Source organism: Athene noctua, chromosome 6 (assembly GCF_965140245.1).
Source record: "Athene noctua chromosome 6, bAthNoc1.hap1.1, whole genome shotgun sequence".
Classification (NCBI taxonomy): Eukaryota; Metazoa; Chordata; class Aves; order Strigiformes; family Strigidae; genus Athene; species Athene noctua.
The window spans coordinates 36780458-36797567 of record NC_134042.1 but is presented as its reverse complement, the minus strand read 5'-3'; the positions used below and the strand labels follow the sequence as shown (position 1 = coordinate 36797567).

Here is a 17110-nt window from a genome sequence, read left to right as displayed (position 1 = left end):
GTATCAGATCCTAAAGCTGTTAGTACATATGGTTCTCCCAACTGTGGCATGAGTCACAGGCTGGTCTGTTTTGTTTTTCTTAAAGCCTGATCCCCTAGGGTTATGTGATTCTTTGAGAATCTTGCCCTTTAAACTCGTTTAAATGAATGATATTTGGTAAACATGATCCAGCTAGAGCCTGAAAGCTCACAGGGTTTGAGAGTTTAGAGCTGCTGATAAAAATACCATTTTTTGAGAACAGTACCCAGTATTTTGGTGTCGCTGCTTAAACTGTTTAGCTTTAAGTCTCTCAGAGATCTGACCATTAGTATTTCTTAGTGCCTGCAGCTTCTGTTTTCTTTGGCAGAGACCACAGGTGACAAGCATTTATGAAAATCAAGCCAATATTTTCAGAATCATAGCAGTTAGTATTACTCAGAAGGCAGTTAAATTACCAGCCCTGGCTTCTGATAATTTGAAAAAAGACATACTTTCAAATAAGAAGTGAAGACAAAATATGTATAACCAGGAGAGGTAGTCTTTTTTCCTAATGCTTTCAGCTTTTTCCCCAACTTCCCATTCCTGCTGCCCATCTTTATTTAACTCTTTCTGCAGGAAATTGCCAAAAACATTAGGAGTGGTGGAAAGAAATGGAAACACCTTGAAAATCAGAGTGCAGAGGTGATTCAGAATACCTCCCCACTTGGAGCTGAGAGAATGAAGGATGAACTCGAAAAGCTAAGAAAAGCCTTGGAGAAGTTGAAACTGCTGAGTAAGGAGGAGGAGGAGAGATTGCTCAAGATCCAACAGTCGGAAAGTGCCTATGAGTCTCAGGCCAGACAATTAGAAGCAGGCATCCAGGAGTTGAAAAAAGATCTGCAGAGACTAGAAAATGACCTGGACCCTGGTGAAGGCGAAAAGACTGAAGATGACTTTGTAACTCTGTGGAGAAAATGCAATGTAAGTTGTTGCCCTTTGTATGCCTAAAACCAGCAGGATTAAGTGCAGTCATAGATTGAACATGCATAGTCACATCCAACAGGTGTCTGTCCCATTGGTTAAAGGTGACAAGGAACAACTATGAGTGTGTATGAAGCAGACTGAGGAAAATGTAATAGCAACAATGGAATCAACTGTTTAACCTTTATCTCACTCTGCAGAGAGGGAGTAGGGTTGGAGGATGTGTTGGAGTTTGTGTCTTGAGTTCAGAGAGACCATATGCAAAAAGAGCACAATACAGAGCAAACACCAGTTTGCTCTGCTAAAAAGAAGCAGAAAAATAATGCCTCACTGTATATACAAATACATACATACATACACATGCACACACAAATACACGTATTTCTGGGGTATCTGGTAAGGCCATTTCTATATTATAGCCTTCATCTGTGTAAGGTGGGTACCTGTAGTACTTTACCAGCAGAGACATTTTCATTCCTAAGAAGTCTCAAGTGTGTAGCAATCTAGTATTTACACCAAAATCAATCTGTTGCAAAAATGAGTGCAAAAAGTTTGTCACACATAAAGGAGATAAGAATCTTTACCACTCACTTCCTCTTGAGGGCTGGTTTTGCATTTATTGTTTCTTCTCAAAATGCCTTTCATTGCTATTTGTATGTCTAGGACTCAGCAGCTAGCTGGGAAAAGTATATGCAAAAAGGATCCACAAAATACAGACTGGTTCAATCCAGCTACATTTGCATGTTTTTTCTCTTGTTTTTGTTTGCCCACGTCACCCTAGAATTAACATTCTGCTTATATGAGTCTTTGAGAAAGATCTGTTCATGCAAACAGACACAGTTAAGACTGCTCCAAAAATGCATCTCATGTTAGATACTGCAGTCAGTGAACTGAAACTGGGCCTGTTTGTGATTCACTTTGTTCAGAGAACTCTGCAGATCAGATGCAGTGGCTAAGCAGTGTGAAGAGAGGAGAGAGCCTGCAGGAACAAAACTGTTCCTGAGAATGTTTTCTGCCTTAGCAAAGTCCGTATCCCTTACAAGCAGGAAAAAAGGCAGCAGAAAGGGGACTTGTGAATACCCTGAGAGACAGCCTTACTTCTTATTTCCTGTGCCAGACACAACCTAAGATGTGATCTGTTCCTTACTTTTATGATGAAGGCAATGAAAGCATCTCTGGCTGCAGAAGAGTCCAAGGTTGAGAGGCTGAAGGCTCAGCTTAAGGAACTGCTACGGTTTTCTCAAGATGTGCAGCCACACGCTGAGAGTGTTGTCTCTGCAATACAGCAGTATCAAAGGTAGTGGGAAGTCTGATTATGCTGGGGGTGGGGTGGGGAATCTACTTTCAGACATTGAAGGGATTAACAGGGGCTTAAAAAAAAAGTGGTATGCCTGTAAACCTGTAATTTTAGACATTTGCTAGGAGCTGTAGGCTGCTGGCCATTTTCAAGCAATGATCTTGCATCATTAGTGTTGTGTGTGGTTTGAAGAAAATGAGATTGTTGGCAGCTAATTTGATCTTCTTAGCATTTTATAATAATAACTTATGTATTTTGCTTGCCTTTCATGACAGCAACTAGAAAATCAGGACAGGAGCTGTAGTAGTAAACGGTTCAGAAGAATTACGGCCCTCCCTTGTTGAGTTTGTTGTGGTGACTCATCAGCCTTAGCAATTATTTGGCAGAGTTTATTCCCCTTCTCCTGGCGGCGTATATGCATAATTCCTGTTTTCAACTTGCCTTGGGTTGGAAACTCTGAAAGTTGAGCCTCTCCCCAGACTTCAGTGTTTCCGTTTCCAGGCTGCCTGGAATCAGGAAGTAAAGAAGCTGCAGCAAATTTTGCAAACTAGAAGAAAGGATCTTTTTTTTTAAGGAAAAAGAAAGGTCAGTTTTTTTACTGTATCCAAGCTTATTTTCCTCTATCCAGTGCACAGTATGGTGTGCTGCTGGAAGGGTTATAGGTCATTAAGGGAAAGGATTTCAGTTTAAAAACTAACAAGTAAACAATGTCGAAAGAGAAGCAGAGAAGGCAGGGGACTTGCCTCCGAGTAGAAAATGGCAGCTGCCCTTTGCCAGCTTCTCTCCAAAGCTGCTTTGCGAAGTCTAGCAGCCTCACGCTGAGCCTGGCAGGGGCAGCAGAGCAAATGGCAAAGGACGTGTAATATCAGAACCCTCTATTTGCGGAGCTTTTGGCCCCTGCAAGCTTGCCTTTGCCTAGCTCCGTAAGGTCCCAGTGACACAGGTAAGATTATTGTTTCTGTTTTTATAGAAAGGCAGTATTAATCTTGGTTGGTATTGCTCTTGCCTGCCTGTATTGTGAATTTCCAGGATACTGTTCCCATATGAACATACATTTTGGGCTGCAATCTGCCATATCACATAGGATTCTGCAAACTGGGAGGTCAGGAAAACTGAGAAAAACAGGAGGCAGCTGCATGGGGTGTGTCTGCTAGGCCTTGTTATTCAGCTGTATTTTGGATAAGCCTTTGTAAGAGAAGCCTGGATATTTAATGAATGTGTGCCGATTTTATTTTTTTCAGTGTATACACTCACATGCGTATATAGCTGTGCATGCATGTGTATACATGTGTCTAAAAATACAAAGCTTTTATCAGAATCACTTCTATATATTAATATAAATAAAGGTGGTTCTACACAATTTTAAAATGTGTATCTGAAGAAATAAGTTTTTCTCCTTTTGTAGGTAACATAGGGTGATCAAAGATTTCTTAATGTAGTTTTTGTGATCAAAGATTTTTTAAAGGAACAAAGACTCAGTAATTTGTAAAACAATATAGGCAACTGCAGTTAAATTCTAGACACTCTTGGCTTGTTCTTCCTATCAGTCAGTGAGGCTGCTCCTATAATATGATTTGTTAAATCATGCTGGTGATAGCAGCCAAGATCACATACAAAGAGAGACTGCTGGCTTCTAGGAAGGCACAGTAATTCCTGATACACAGTTGCACAAGAGACAAATGTGTTTTACAGCGTCTAAATAAAGTTTTGTCGGATGTCTGACTGACAGAGCAGCTGTCAGCATGCAACACCAAGCTCAGACAGTAAAAAAGACTGAGGCTTTTGTGTTGGATAGAGTTTACACACAAATATTGTATTAATTCATGCCTTGAATAGGATGTTTGGACTTGAATTTCTTTGTAATCCTTCTCTCGGGTGTCACTTTAACCTTGCAGTGTTAGAGGAAAGACATCTAAAATGAGCACTGATACAGAAACCCAGCTGAGAAGACTCTTCCAAAATCCCCTACAAGATTTCGAACAGTGGAAGCCATCAGTCCAGATGCTCCTGGAGACTCCAGAGCCAGAGCTGGCTCACATTGAGGTAGCAAACCTGTTACTATGTTCAGACACTGATACTTGGTTTGTGTTTGCCCAAGTGATACCAGCAGCTGCCTGCATACAGCTGCCACACAGCAGCAGCTGGGAGGGCCTTTCCAGTATGGCAGGAAACTCCACAGTGTGGAGGTTAATACTTAGCTGTAGCTGTAGCAGAATGTCTTGCTTTCTGCCTTCCATTTGGTTCACTGGAGTTATAAACTGAATAGGCTGACTTAAAGTGCTAGATACCTTTAGCAATGATGGTAATATTGTTTAGCATTAGCCCAGATCTCCCTGAACAGGAAGTCTGTAGACTTCATTAAGAAGTGTGTAGTAATATAGTTGTGGGATTTTAATGCATGGTTTCTGCACGTGCCCAGCAAGGTGTGTTTGTTACTTTGTCATCCCTGTAGTCTCCAGAATAAATGTGTCTGTGAACAAGGATGGAGTTTATCCTTGGGATGAGCATTCAAGCTGTCCTTTCTGTTGGTTGTTTAGGCCTCTCCTCTGCACAGACAACTCTTTCCATAGTACAGCTTTCCTCTATTTCTGTTCACAAAATGGATGCAGCCCTGGTGCTTCTAACATTATCAGGAAGACTTTTCCTTTAACTGGGCGCTGTCCAGGTACCTTCTGTTACCCCTTTGTCAGCCCAGCATGCTGTTTTGATCTGACTTTGTCATACTGCTTTGGTTGTGTGATTTGTGTGAAGATATTATGGTTGTATGATTATTTTTTTTTAATTGATTTCACTGGAAGAATTTTTCTCCTTTAGGCTGCTCTAGCTGAAAGCTCCCAGTTCAAAGAGAAGTTAGTGACATTACAGCTGAAGAAAGATTTGCTAAACAATGTCCTTGGTGAGGAAAGAGCAAAGTCTTTCCTTCAGGAAGTAGCTCAAGCTTCAAAGGAGAGAGAAATTCTACACAGAAGTCTGCTGCAAAGCAAGAGCAAAGTCCAGGTGAGCTTCAAAGCCCATATATCTGAAAAAGACAACGATCAATCTTTTACTAAGCCAGCTTTATAGATATAAATTCAGTACTAACGAGCTATGCCCAATCCCTTTTTCTAGGTTGATCAAATATGGAAATAAATTTGTGGTTTGTTGCATAATGTAGCTTGGTGTTTGTTCTGACTGTGAACTGGACATTGAGAAAAGATAATGCCAAGGGATATATATGGAATGCTGGATCTTTTTTCTTCTTTCTCCATCTAGAATTTGATATTGCAACATAAGGACTTTGATGCTGGTTTTGCACCTTTGCAGAAGAAATTATCTGCCATCAAAGCCAAATTAGATCTAGAGAAGGAACCACGACCTGACCTCTTGGGTAAAAAGACACAACTCCAGAGACTCCAGGTACCTTACAGTAATATGAGTTTGACCATGATAGCCTCAATTAATTGTGGTCCTGTTCATTCATATTTTTTTAGCATTAGGTACTCAGTACGTTGTCCCCTTGATTGTGTTAGATAATTTAATTTGATTCAGTTATAGCATGGAGTAGATGAAATTGAAGCAATGCAGCTGAAGAACTGTCAAACTGGGCTTGAGGGAAGAACAAGCAGCTGGAGGCTGTTGGTGCCACACATTCTTGGGCTAGTTTTATTGCTAAAGAAAATGTATCCTGATACTTCCCACTAGGAGTGAAACTGCACAAGATAACCTGAACCAATCTAACTCCCTTCAAAAGCAAGGAGTTCCCATTGTCCCACCTCTTTCTGCATCCCCCCCCCCCCCCCCCCCCCCCCCCTTCCTGCTCTTTCCCTTGTCACAGCTTTGACACATGCTGGATTTAACCCACAGGCTAATTCAGCAGGCCAAGATAAGAAAAAATAATCCACATAAAAAGATGATAATTTTCCACTAGGGAGTGTTTTGAGCTGGTTCAGCAAAGGGTCCAACATGCAGTAGAGCCTGGTCAAGACATGTAGTGGGACAGGAGAGAGGAGAGAAGGGCAGGAGGGTAAGAGAGGGGATGTGACTCTTCCTTTTTGCCATGATGAGCTATGGTGATTCAGGTGTATGGTGCCACTTCCCTTGGTGACCACAGGGGTGTTATCACTGTAGTTCTTTGCAGCACTTCGCTAATTATGCTATGTCTCCTCTGTCAGCTTCTCAGCAATTTGTCTTCTTTGTTATCAACTGGTAACATGTAAGAACGTCCAACCATTTATTTTAGAATCATTTACTTCTAGACATCAAAAAAAAAAATGTCTTAATGACAGTGATTGTTTTGTTCCTTTTTTTTTTCCCCTCACACTGTCAAACAAAACTACTTTTAGTGTATGTTTTGTGGAGGTCCTTGCCATATCTAGCACATTACCCATATGGAATCTGTCTTTTCCTCTGCAGATGATGCAAGATGACTTGTCAGAGCTTATGATTCAAATGGAAGAGGTAGAGAAGCTTGTTCAGTCAAATACCACACGCAGGCATGAAATGAATCAACTTTCATCTGACTCTCAGGCCCTGAAGAGATCATTGGAGGTAACATAAAGAAGAGTTTTTAGTTGCCTGAGGAGCTGTCAGTTCCCACTATTTAAAAATATTTTTAAAAAATCTTTGAGCGCACAATATTATATGCTTTGAGTGACAGATACTTTCATTTCAGGGGAAGAAGGCATGAATTCTTATGAGTTTGATAACTCATCCAGGATTCTCTGATTATTTGTAATGTGATTTCCCTTTGGGATAGGATACCATCCATGCAGATTTTATATCTATATAAATTATTTCTGGAGTGGGCCTGAGATTTTTGACCAAAAGACCTCATATTATCATGGAGGTGCTTGGACTTCTTCACAAATTCCTGGGTAGTGTTTTTGTATCAAACTATTTGGGTTTTGATAGCTTTGTGACATAGAAGTTAATGACAGAAAAGTGTTGCAATTGCATAATTACTTATTTTGACCTGAGGCATTTTGTAGCTTGTAAACATAACTATAAAAGGACCTTCCAAAGCGGTCTCGGAAGAAGAGCTTATAAATTTACCTTAGTTATGCAGGTCACCATAAAAATATGTATGATTAAGGTTACCCTAATATGCACTGTGAAATTCTAGTTTCAATCTCAATAATTCCATTTATTGCTGAACTGGACTCTTGCCAAAAAGGTCTGTACAGTAATTTCTGATTCAGGGAGTATAAGATGTATTTAATATTGACTGGGGTATAAAAAAACCCACCATATTATTTATTCTGTTTCACTTGAAAAGGAAGGAAGCTATTCTAGTGCTTAATGCCCCCCCATGTGGTTGAATTAAGGCCTGCAGGAGCTTGTACGTGTTTTCTATGCCGCTGATTCTAAAGGATAAAGTTTTTTGTGTCTCATTAACAGTTGTTTTTTTCTTTTTTACCCATGAGATTCTGTGCCAGTAGTCACAGTGCTAGATCCAGTAATAAAACTGCTCTTTGTCTATGTTTAGTTGTTAACATATTTTTATCATTTGTAGATGATGATACAGCAGAGTGAAGAACACGTTCAGAAGCATTGGACATATAATGACAAACTCTCTGACCTCCAGCAGTGGATCACAGTAACCACAGAGAAGATTGACTCCTACCAGGGTGCTGATGGAGAGCAGAACACCGAGGGCAGGGTGGCAGACCTTGAGGTGAGAAAATCATCTTAGTCTAAGATATTGATTACTCCCTTTGCAGCATTCAGGCATTAAGGGCAGGGGTTTTCTAGCGAGGGTTTCCTGATTGGGGAGAGTACTCATGGTTTGTTCCTACTGTGATAACTTGGTTGCTGCTCCCTCCCTGCTTTGCCCTGTGCTGTGGGATGTGGAGCTAGGTAAAAGACAAGAACACTGAGAAATGGCTAAGGACTGTTGAGATGCATAAATTATTATCAAAGGATAGGTGGTTTGAAAAAGAGTTCTTCCTGCTGGGGTGATATCTGTGGACAATACCTACCTTTGCCTGTATATGTACTCATTGATACACTGAACATTATTACCTTGTTAGCTAACCCTATTCCATGTTGAACTGGGCTGTTCCACAGCTGCTAGCTTTTCCCTGTGTTGCAATATTTTGCATGCTGTATTCACTCTGGCAGGTTACTTCAGCTGTCAGCTTTTGCCTTCATACGGGAAACCAAGATATCTCACAAGAAGGCTGCAGGAGGGATGCATTGACAGCTTGCACCCTTTAAGTTTTGCTATCTCTTTGCAGGTATCCACAGCATATTTTTTTTCCCCTGCTAGGTATTTTCTAGCTAGTGCCAACAGAATCAGCATAGTCCTGGACTGAATATGGCCTTCAGTCTGACATAGCCTCTGCTTTACCCAGGATACCTAGAAGTAACTGTAAGGGCTGTACGTTTCAGAGATGGCTAGCTGAGTTTCCAGATAAGGAGATCCAGCTGTACCTTGTGGAAGCTCATGGCCAGCTGCTCATGGAGAATTCTTCCCCAGAGGAGACTGCCCATGTCCAGGCAGAGCTGGATCAGCTGAAGGAGTCATGGATGTCACTGAAGGAGATGGCAGCTGGGTAAGTGTTCATGTACATCTTCCTCATGTCCCTTCAAGGGGATGCTCTTTGCTGCTATATGACCGGATACACTTGATGCTTTATGCTCTGTGCTCTGAAAGTCAAGAGCTATGTTACAATGCTAGGAGCAAGATGAGATTTTATTCAGTCATTTGTAAGCTGGAAATCATTACTTTTAAGAAAACCATTTTAGAGAATCCAGGGACCAGAGCAGCCTGTGAAGCTGCCTTACCTCATGGAGAATAGACAGTATCTCCTTAGGACCTAGGTCACCCTTCGACTGCCAGTCCATATCAGGAAATAGGACATAGACTGGGTGACTTCTGCTGTTCTGCCTCACCTTCCTGTTCTCCTTGCTGTCTGATCTGGAGATACCTCCAAGGAGGCTATATCTGCACTGTGTTTTGTGCCTTGTGCAAGCCTACAAGAGTATAAACAGCTAAAATCCTCTCTTAGCTGACAATGTGGACTTAGCTGACAATGTGCCCTCACTGTGCAGTGTCAAACTGCTGCTCATATTTCCTAGTCTGTATTAAAATTTAATACTGTGCTACATGTGTGAGTACATTCATACATAGTGTCAGAATAGGCATAAAACTTGAATTACAAAATTGAGGAAGGATTGATTATACTGCCTGCTGTTACCAGACTAGAAGGTATATTGTCAAGTAGGATTTCTTTTGATCACTCACGCCCCTGAATAAAAGAAGACAAAATACTTGGAAATGTTAGAACTATAGGACTGGTACTGCTTTGAGACACTCCCGTCTTGATCTTACTTTGTTAAAAAGATTTGGAAATAACTTTTAACAGTAACAGTACTATTAATAGTAATATTAGTATAGTAAAGATAATAATAATAATAATAGTGCTATTTCACCATAGATGTCCCTGGTCAAACTGTGGATGTCTCATGATTAGATATTTCACTGTACTGATGTCTCTCTTTGGTTTTGTGTTTTCAAGTCTTCTCAAAAAGTGGCAGTTAAATAGACCAGTGGCTGATAAGAAAAGAGCATTTGTGGACAGCAGATGGATGTCTGGACCTGCCTTCCACCTTTTAGACGTAGAGCCCAACCATAAGCAGGTGAGAGGGGGACTCTGTATCTGCCATCACATTAGCTTCACAAGAACAATTTTACTGGCTTCATCTGATACTATGGGTTACAAGGTTGGAGGTTAATATCTTGCAATCAGGGCTTCAGAGGAAACAACTGACACCACAGTAAGGGCTTTTTTGTCCCTGTTGTTCTGTAACCTAGGAAAGAACAGAAGGGCAAAATACGAGTAGCCACTTGAAGCTCCTACACAACTTTGAAGAGTGGTTACAAGAAGAAAACACCAAACTGACCAAAATTGTTGCTGCAACTACTTCTTCCGCAGAGGAAATTAAGGCACGTCAGAGCAAACTGGAGGTTAGTTTTCAGGGGATAAAGATGGAGACAAAGTTTGCAGTAAGTGCAGATTCTTTCAGAATTAAAAACACACATCCCCAACCAGCCAACAAAAAACCCCACAAAACAAACTGAAAAAAAACCAACCTCAAACACTATGCTCTCAGCTTTAGGAGACTCTAGAGTAGATGAAGCTCGGGAATTTAAGACAAATATTTCACCCTTTCTACTAAGAAAGGTTTGCCAGAGCTGGAGTGATAGAAGGGAAGGGAGCAGCCTGGCATCTAGCTATTGGACTGGACTTTTCCAGTGTGGTATGACAAAGGTGTTCATTAAGAGAAGCTGATAAAAATCATTGTTTGGTATTTGGCCTCACTCTTTCTCTTTCTGTTGAATATAGCCAGATGCAATGACAATGGATGCTGTAAGAAAATGAACAAACAGAAATATCCAAGGCTACAGGAGTCCTGTGGATGAGTGGACCCTTTTATATCATTTCAGACCAAAAAAGAGATAACAAATAGGCTATTCCAGAGCACCTAGTAGTTTGATTTAATACCACTGTTCTTTCAAATACTAGGTTTAAAATGTGGGGCCTTCTTGAATTTTGAGTTGCTGCTGACTTTGTCTTTACCTGCAGGAGCTGCAATCTCGTGTGCCTTATGGTCAGCATCTCTTTGAGGACCTTCTTCACCTTCATCCTGTCATTGGAAACTCTGAAGATTTGGAGGACCTGCGGTACCGATGGATGCTCTACAAATCTAAACTGAAAGAATCCATGAGTTCACCGGTAGGTGACAGCACTCAATTCACAGTTGTTGATCTCTGCCGTTGCTCTTTTAGACTGCTTCACATTGCTAGTCATAATTCAACAGTACGTGTGTGTGTGTGTGTCTGCTTAATTAAAACCTCTGAAATGTAAATGCCATCAAAGACAGAATAAACATAGCCATGTTTTAAACTGGAAGAGGGTAGATTTAGATTAGATATAAAGAAGAAATTCTTTCCTGTGAGGGTGGTGAGACCCTGGCACAGGTTTCCCAGAGAAGCTGTGGCTGCCCCCTCCCTGGCAGTGTTCTAGGCCAGGTTGGATGGGGCTTTGGGCAACCTGGTCTAGTGGAAGGTGTCCCTGCCCATGGCAGGGGGGTTAGAACTAGGTGATCTATTTAAGGTCCTTTCTAATCCAAACCATTCTATGATTCGATGTAGTTATAAATACAAGCACAAATATTCTTGCATTAAAATAAATTGTATGCTATCTTTTTCCTTTTGTAAGCAATGCTCAGAATATTTCTTAAAATGATTCAAAACAGAATGACAGTTTGCTGTTGTCAGAAGTGCATGCAGTTGGGAACTTTGAGATGTTTGTGTGTGTGAATATTTTAGATATACATCCAGCTCTGGGTGCGTGGATTTCTAGGGGTTTTTTGCTTTCTCCACACAGCTTTCTTCATTGTATTATTTTTTTAATAGTTCCTGCAGTGAGAATATGTTTACTGTTCATTATTTGTGTCTCCTGCTGTGAGACAGGGTGATTAGAATAGCCACTGACTGAACTAATTCAGAAAGTAACTGTGCACAGAAAGACCTAGTCGTTTTTGAAATTGTCTTTATGTGCTAAGGATTTGGAATGGAATAAGAGGAGATATTTTAATGCAAGAACCAAATGATTTAAGAAGTTACCGAGTTTTTAGATACAAGACATACTAAAGGATGGCAGAATTCATCCCCATATATAAGATATTCCAGGGCATGCTAAAGGTACTCCCATGTTCTTAGTGTAAACATACATAATTAAGATTTTTCTAGTTTAACTACTTATATTATGGGTTCAACTTCAAGATACCTTAATTGGAGGATTAGACTGCAGGTGTGCATCTGGTACTTTATGTATGCAAGTGCTTTGGAACATATCTGCACTCAAACACCTAAAATTTGAGGTACCTGAAAACTTTCTCCTTTGGGAAACCTTGTCTTCAAATCCAAGCTTACTTATAATACTGTAGAGTGCATGGAAGGTAAGCATGACCTCTGTTAATAAAGAGGATATTTCTAAGAATTGTTTGCCACTGAGTTATGCTTTGTTGACCAAAACCTTGTGTAAGCAAGCATGAATACAGTCAATAGGTGTCAGTAAAGTCAAAGCTATTGCTGGAAGAACTGCTCATCTGATTCAAATGGTCAAGAACTTGAAAACATACCAGCTTTCTGCCTAAAGTATGTTTAAAAGCACATTTAAAAAAAAAAATAATCTGCTGGTTCACTCTATCCAGGTGACCATGAATTTGAAAGAAACATCCCCTGTGAAGTGAATACTCATTTATAAGCTCCAGTCTCCACTGGGATCTTAAGTTCATGCTGCTTTTTTCTTTTTTCTTTCAAACAGAGTCCTGGATCTTCAGAAGAACCAGACACATTCAGAAAGGTATGACAGTTTCCTAGCATTAAGCTAAAAAATGTTTAATCAGACATTTTTCAGATATTTATTTTAAATTAAAGTTTTCTAAAGATTATTGAGATTAATTGCTTACTAAAAAACTCTCTTAAAGAAGTTTATTTTCTCCAGATTTTAAAAGGGAAAAATATTACAGAGTTTTGACTCTTGAGATATGCTTACTGTATTTCTAGAAGCTAAATATCCATCTCCTGGGAGAGTAGGGGAACTTGTTTTTAACGTTTACATGCTATATAAACTTAATTCATTTTTCAAAAGAGGCAAAGGAAGAGACCAAATCTCTCTAAATGATTTAGGGGCCAAGTCCCTAAAATAATTTTGAAAATGGACTTCTAATTCTATAGGCACTTCTGAAAAAAATCGCTCTGAGTCATTCAGCCCACCTTCTTCCTAATGCAGAACAACAGAGAAAGTCAAGATTTTTTTCTCATATTATTAAACTACTCCTTATTCTAAGCAGCAGAATTCCTCCTGTGAAGGATTTTCTTTTGGAAGTGATGACATAAGAAACAGAAGCAGTACAGGAGACGATAAGGAGAAGCTTAAAGAAAACAAAATGCTGCCAGTTTCTTATTAAACCCAAACAGCATTTCTGATCCCATTTTCATAAAGTCAGCGAGTTTTTCTGTTGACCTGATCAGTGTTGAACTGAGTCTTTTTGTCACAATTTTCTTTGTTTACAGACACTGTTAGCTTCTACTTTGCACTGTGATCTCACTTTTGGCTTGTTTTCAGAAGGAATAGAATAAGGCTTTATTTGCCCAACACAAAGTAGATTGGATGAATAACGTTGCAGGAACATAATCGCATAATCATCTTAAGCTAAATCAAACCCTTGATTTCTCCAGTTGCAACATCTCTTCAGAAGAGACCAATGTTTCAAGGGTGCAGTACCATGCGCTTCTAGTATGGCCGGAAATCAATTTCTTCATTCCAATGACATATTCCTCTGGTACTCCACATTTGAGTAGCATCTCCAATATTCTTCCCCAGTGGAATACTGACCAATTTAAGGTAGTTTTCACACATCCCCTGAATAGTTTTGGCCACAGTTCACCCTTCCTGAAAACCCCCAAAGAGTTTCTGTTCTTGCCTGTCTGGCTCAGCATTTGGTACAGTTGGTCATCCAGTAAAGTCACCAGAGTTTTTCAGGCTGGAAAAACAATATGACATTTTAATACTTGTTGTAGAGGCAGCCAAACACTTAGTAGTGCTGCTTTTCCCTAGAAGAGGCCTAGAAGGATATTCCAGAGGATTTATCTGCTTTTGGGTAGATTGTAGGGGAAAACAAAACAAAAATTCTAAGCATAAGCACATTTCCAATGCACAATTAAATATAATTTTTTAATTCATCTGTCTCAGGGTAGGTGGTATTTATTCCTCCTTAACTTCTCCCAAGGAAACTAAAGTCTTCAGTTAATTTTCAAGGATATTGGAATAACATAATGTCAAGCAGCAAACGTTTGTCAATTTGGCCTACAGGAAGAGCACAATATAAAGCATTCTATGAGTTTTTAATAGCTACTGAACACAAACAAAGAGAAACAGCTCGGGAAGGAATGAAGAACTGAAATACCTCATAAGCATGAAGGAAATGGCTCCCATTGCACCAAGTGATTTGCAGTTTCCCTTCAGCCTGGACAAATGTTGCAGTAATTTACACCCTGCTCGCTTCAGTGTGATTTTGCTGACTTCAGAGCATTCATTCCCTATTTAAACAGTGTCACTACAATGAGAATCCAAGTGTTGTAAGCAGAGATGTCTTTTTTTCCATTCAGGCTAAGGCTTTTATCAGGATATGAGCCTGTGGTGCCATAAGATTGTTGAACACCACTTAAGAGAACCAGAAAATGACGTTGAACCCTTTTTGGCTACATTGCCGTTGAGGCTGAGAGAAGAGGAAAAGCAAACCAACTGCAGAATTCGTGGCTTTGCAGTTTCTTTTCAATTCAGATTGAACACATAAAGTGTGGCTAGACATTCCAGAAGGATTTGGGAAAATATTTTTGTATGATATGAATATCCTTTCAAAACCCTGATGGAGGAAACGAACTACTCTGAGAGAATGGCAGATCTCAGGAGTTAATATCTGCAGAAAGTACGCATAGTTGGGGGCTGCATCACTGTACTTGCAACATCCAGTGAGTCTGCATGCAATGGGATCAGGTTATCTGATTTGTCAGCTCCCTCATGATTTTGGGTCACACAAAATCAGCAGAGGTGAGAGAATTTCAGCTATTTTTGGACTGATGTCTGCTTTCTGCAACACAAGGTCCCCAGTGACTCTGCTTGTCTCTCCTGTTTGAGCTGGGGATATTTTGCAGCAGCAGCAGATCAACCTGGAGAAGGGAAAGACCCAGCTGCAAACAGTCTCATTCCATTACCTTCTGATTTTATTCTGTTTCTAGCTTGCATCACCAAATGTTGGGCAGAATAGAGCCTGTTCCATGTATATGAATGTTCATTTTTTTCCCTGATCATTCATCCTTTGCTGAGGGCATGCCCCCTAGCCACTGATGCCCTTAGGAACAGTATGGGCTAATGATTGTGATGTGAGCAACTTCTTGTTGATTAACAAAAAACAGTTGCAGGAAATTGCACTGGCTGCAGTGAATTTTTAGCAGGTGCCAGTAACGGGGCAATGTAGATGGCTATTTCTGCAGGGCACCTAGCACACTCAAAGACATAATCAAGCAAATGCTCAATAACTATGATAAATGTTACTTTCAAAGGTTGGCTCCCAGCTACCTGAAAATATTCCATGAGCATTCTTAGCATAAATAGGAAGTCAAAGGCTCATTATTTACAGGTCTAGGTAGCTCTGTTTGATTTATTTTCTTGAGTGCTCAGAGTAATTACACTTCCTTGCTAAACAAATGATTCTGGCTTTATTGTTTGTACAAACAAAATAATTAGGATTCATTACATCAGTGGTCAGCTAATTGCTTCCTTTGAGATTCTGTTAAGAGTAATCTCCTATAACACACAGACAGAAGGAATGTGTAATTTAATCTTACTTAGAGACACCATTGATCAGGAGTCAATCAAATTAATGCATTCATTCAGGAAACTGTGCAAAGCAAGAGCTGCCTTAGCTTGCTAGAAGGAAAACAGTAATGCTCTCTGCTCTGCCCAGGTGCAGGTATGACAAGAATTCTTCATGGCAGAAAGTCACATTACAGAAATGCACAGCATCGTGTGTACATGCCTGTGTTAGTGGTGCCTCTCTATTGAAAGGACACGGCCCGTTTGTCTTCCTGAAGTCCTGCTGTGTGCTAGCCACTTGCAATCTTCTGTACAATTACATTCTTAGTAAAATGGAAAAGACTCATTAAAAGGTATCTTTCCCTCAGTTTTCAATATCTCTTTTATAGATACAGAGAGTATCTCTTCATATTTTGTCCATCACAGTGCCTATAAACCTGTGCCTACCTGCTTTAGGAATTACACCATAGCCCAAACACAGGAAAAAGGACATCTTACCATTCAAAATTAGCAGATAGACTTATTTTCCCTCAGCACTGGTGTTTGTTCAGAAAGGAAACTTAGGGAAAAAAATAGAAAGCTGAAGAATCCTGTCTGCCTCTTCCTAACTCTGACCTACTGTTAAGTATGCTGTGACAGACAGCACCATCCCCTTAATTCTGCAGCAGGCCCACGAGCTTCCCTTCACGTTACTGCACCTGTGAGACTGCCTGCCTGTCTGCTCTTCTTTCTGTAGGTCTCGAGTTGTTTACCAATCTACGTTACAGCTTTCCCAAATGCTAGAAAACAGAGACTCTTTGTCTTTTATCTGGTTCTGCCACTCCTATGCCTTGCCAATGCTCTCCCTCTACAGCAGTGCTGGTGCAAGATGGAGAAGACATCTTGCTTCCCAGGACACTTTGTTCTAACTTTGTGTTGATGTTAACGTGATATTAGCTAGGTATGTGGTTGGTGGTCCCTTCTTTTTTTGTTGAAAAGATGCATTCTTTAGTAGCCTACCATGTTGTGAAACATTTGCGGTTTTTCACCAAGGAGATACCTTAGAATGATTTTCTCAGCAGATAATTTTATCTCCTAAATTAAAAGGTAATTATTAAAAGAGAGAGATTTGTTGACCAATAGCAGAATGAAACCGATTTCCAGTATATAATTGAAAAATGTTTTTAACACTACTGTAAGAAGCACAGTAGGCAATAATCTTGTAATCAATACTTCAAATTGTATATGTATTAAGTTTTTTTAGAAGCCATCGCATTTTTAAATTATTTAAATAAAATGCAAATGTTATTCAAATTACATATGGTGACTGCTGAAATTTAAGAAAAGTTTAATCTTGACTTGAGAGGAATCACTGGTAAAGCAGCTGGAAACATACATTGTTGACGTGATAAACCAGCTTTTGGTATCAGTAGCTTCTCCTACAGGTTCCAGAACATGTCTTTATTTAAGGTTTTTTTTCTTTCAGTGTCAAATTTAATTGGTTAATTTCAAATTGCAAGGCTGAGTG

At 39.9% G+C, this 17110-nt stretch overlaps 1 protein-coding gene across 7 annotated transcripts in view; it reads left to right on the top strand.

Moving 5' to 3' along the window:
• Nucleotides 1-17110, top strand: part of SYNE3 (spectrin repeat containing nuclear envelope family member 3) — a 71551-nt gene that overhangs the window by 35478 nt on the left and 18963 nt on the right. For 5 of the 7 annotated variants that reach the window (XM_074908602.1, XM_074908603.1, XM_074908605.1 and 2 more), the window contains exons 6-17: nt 595-939; nt 2100-2236; nt 4132-4279; nt 5051-5233; nt 5489-5632; nt 6629-6763; nt 7728-7889; nt 8606-8769; nt 9736-9856; nt 10032-10184; nt 10804-10953; nt 12550-12588. In XM_074908602.1, the coding sequence (XP_074764703.1) occupies nt 595-939; nt 2100-2236; nt 4132-4279; nt 5051-5233; nt 5489-5632; nt 6629-6763; nt 7728-7889; nt 8606-8769; nt 9736-9856; nt 10032-10184; nt 10804-10953; nt 12550-12588 (1881 nt within the window). Of the gene's footprint in view, nt 1-594; nt 940-2099; nt 2237-4131; nt 4280-5050; nt 5234-5488; nt 5633-6628; nt 6764-7727; nt 7890-8483; nt 8576-8605; nt 8770-9735; nt 9857-10031; nt 10185-10803; nt 10954-12549; nt 12589-17110 lie in introns of those variants that run through there. The other 2 variants (XM_074908606.1, XM_074908607.1) reach the window with 2 other exon arrangements.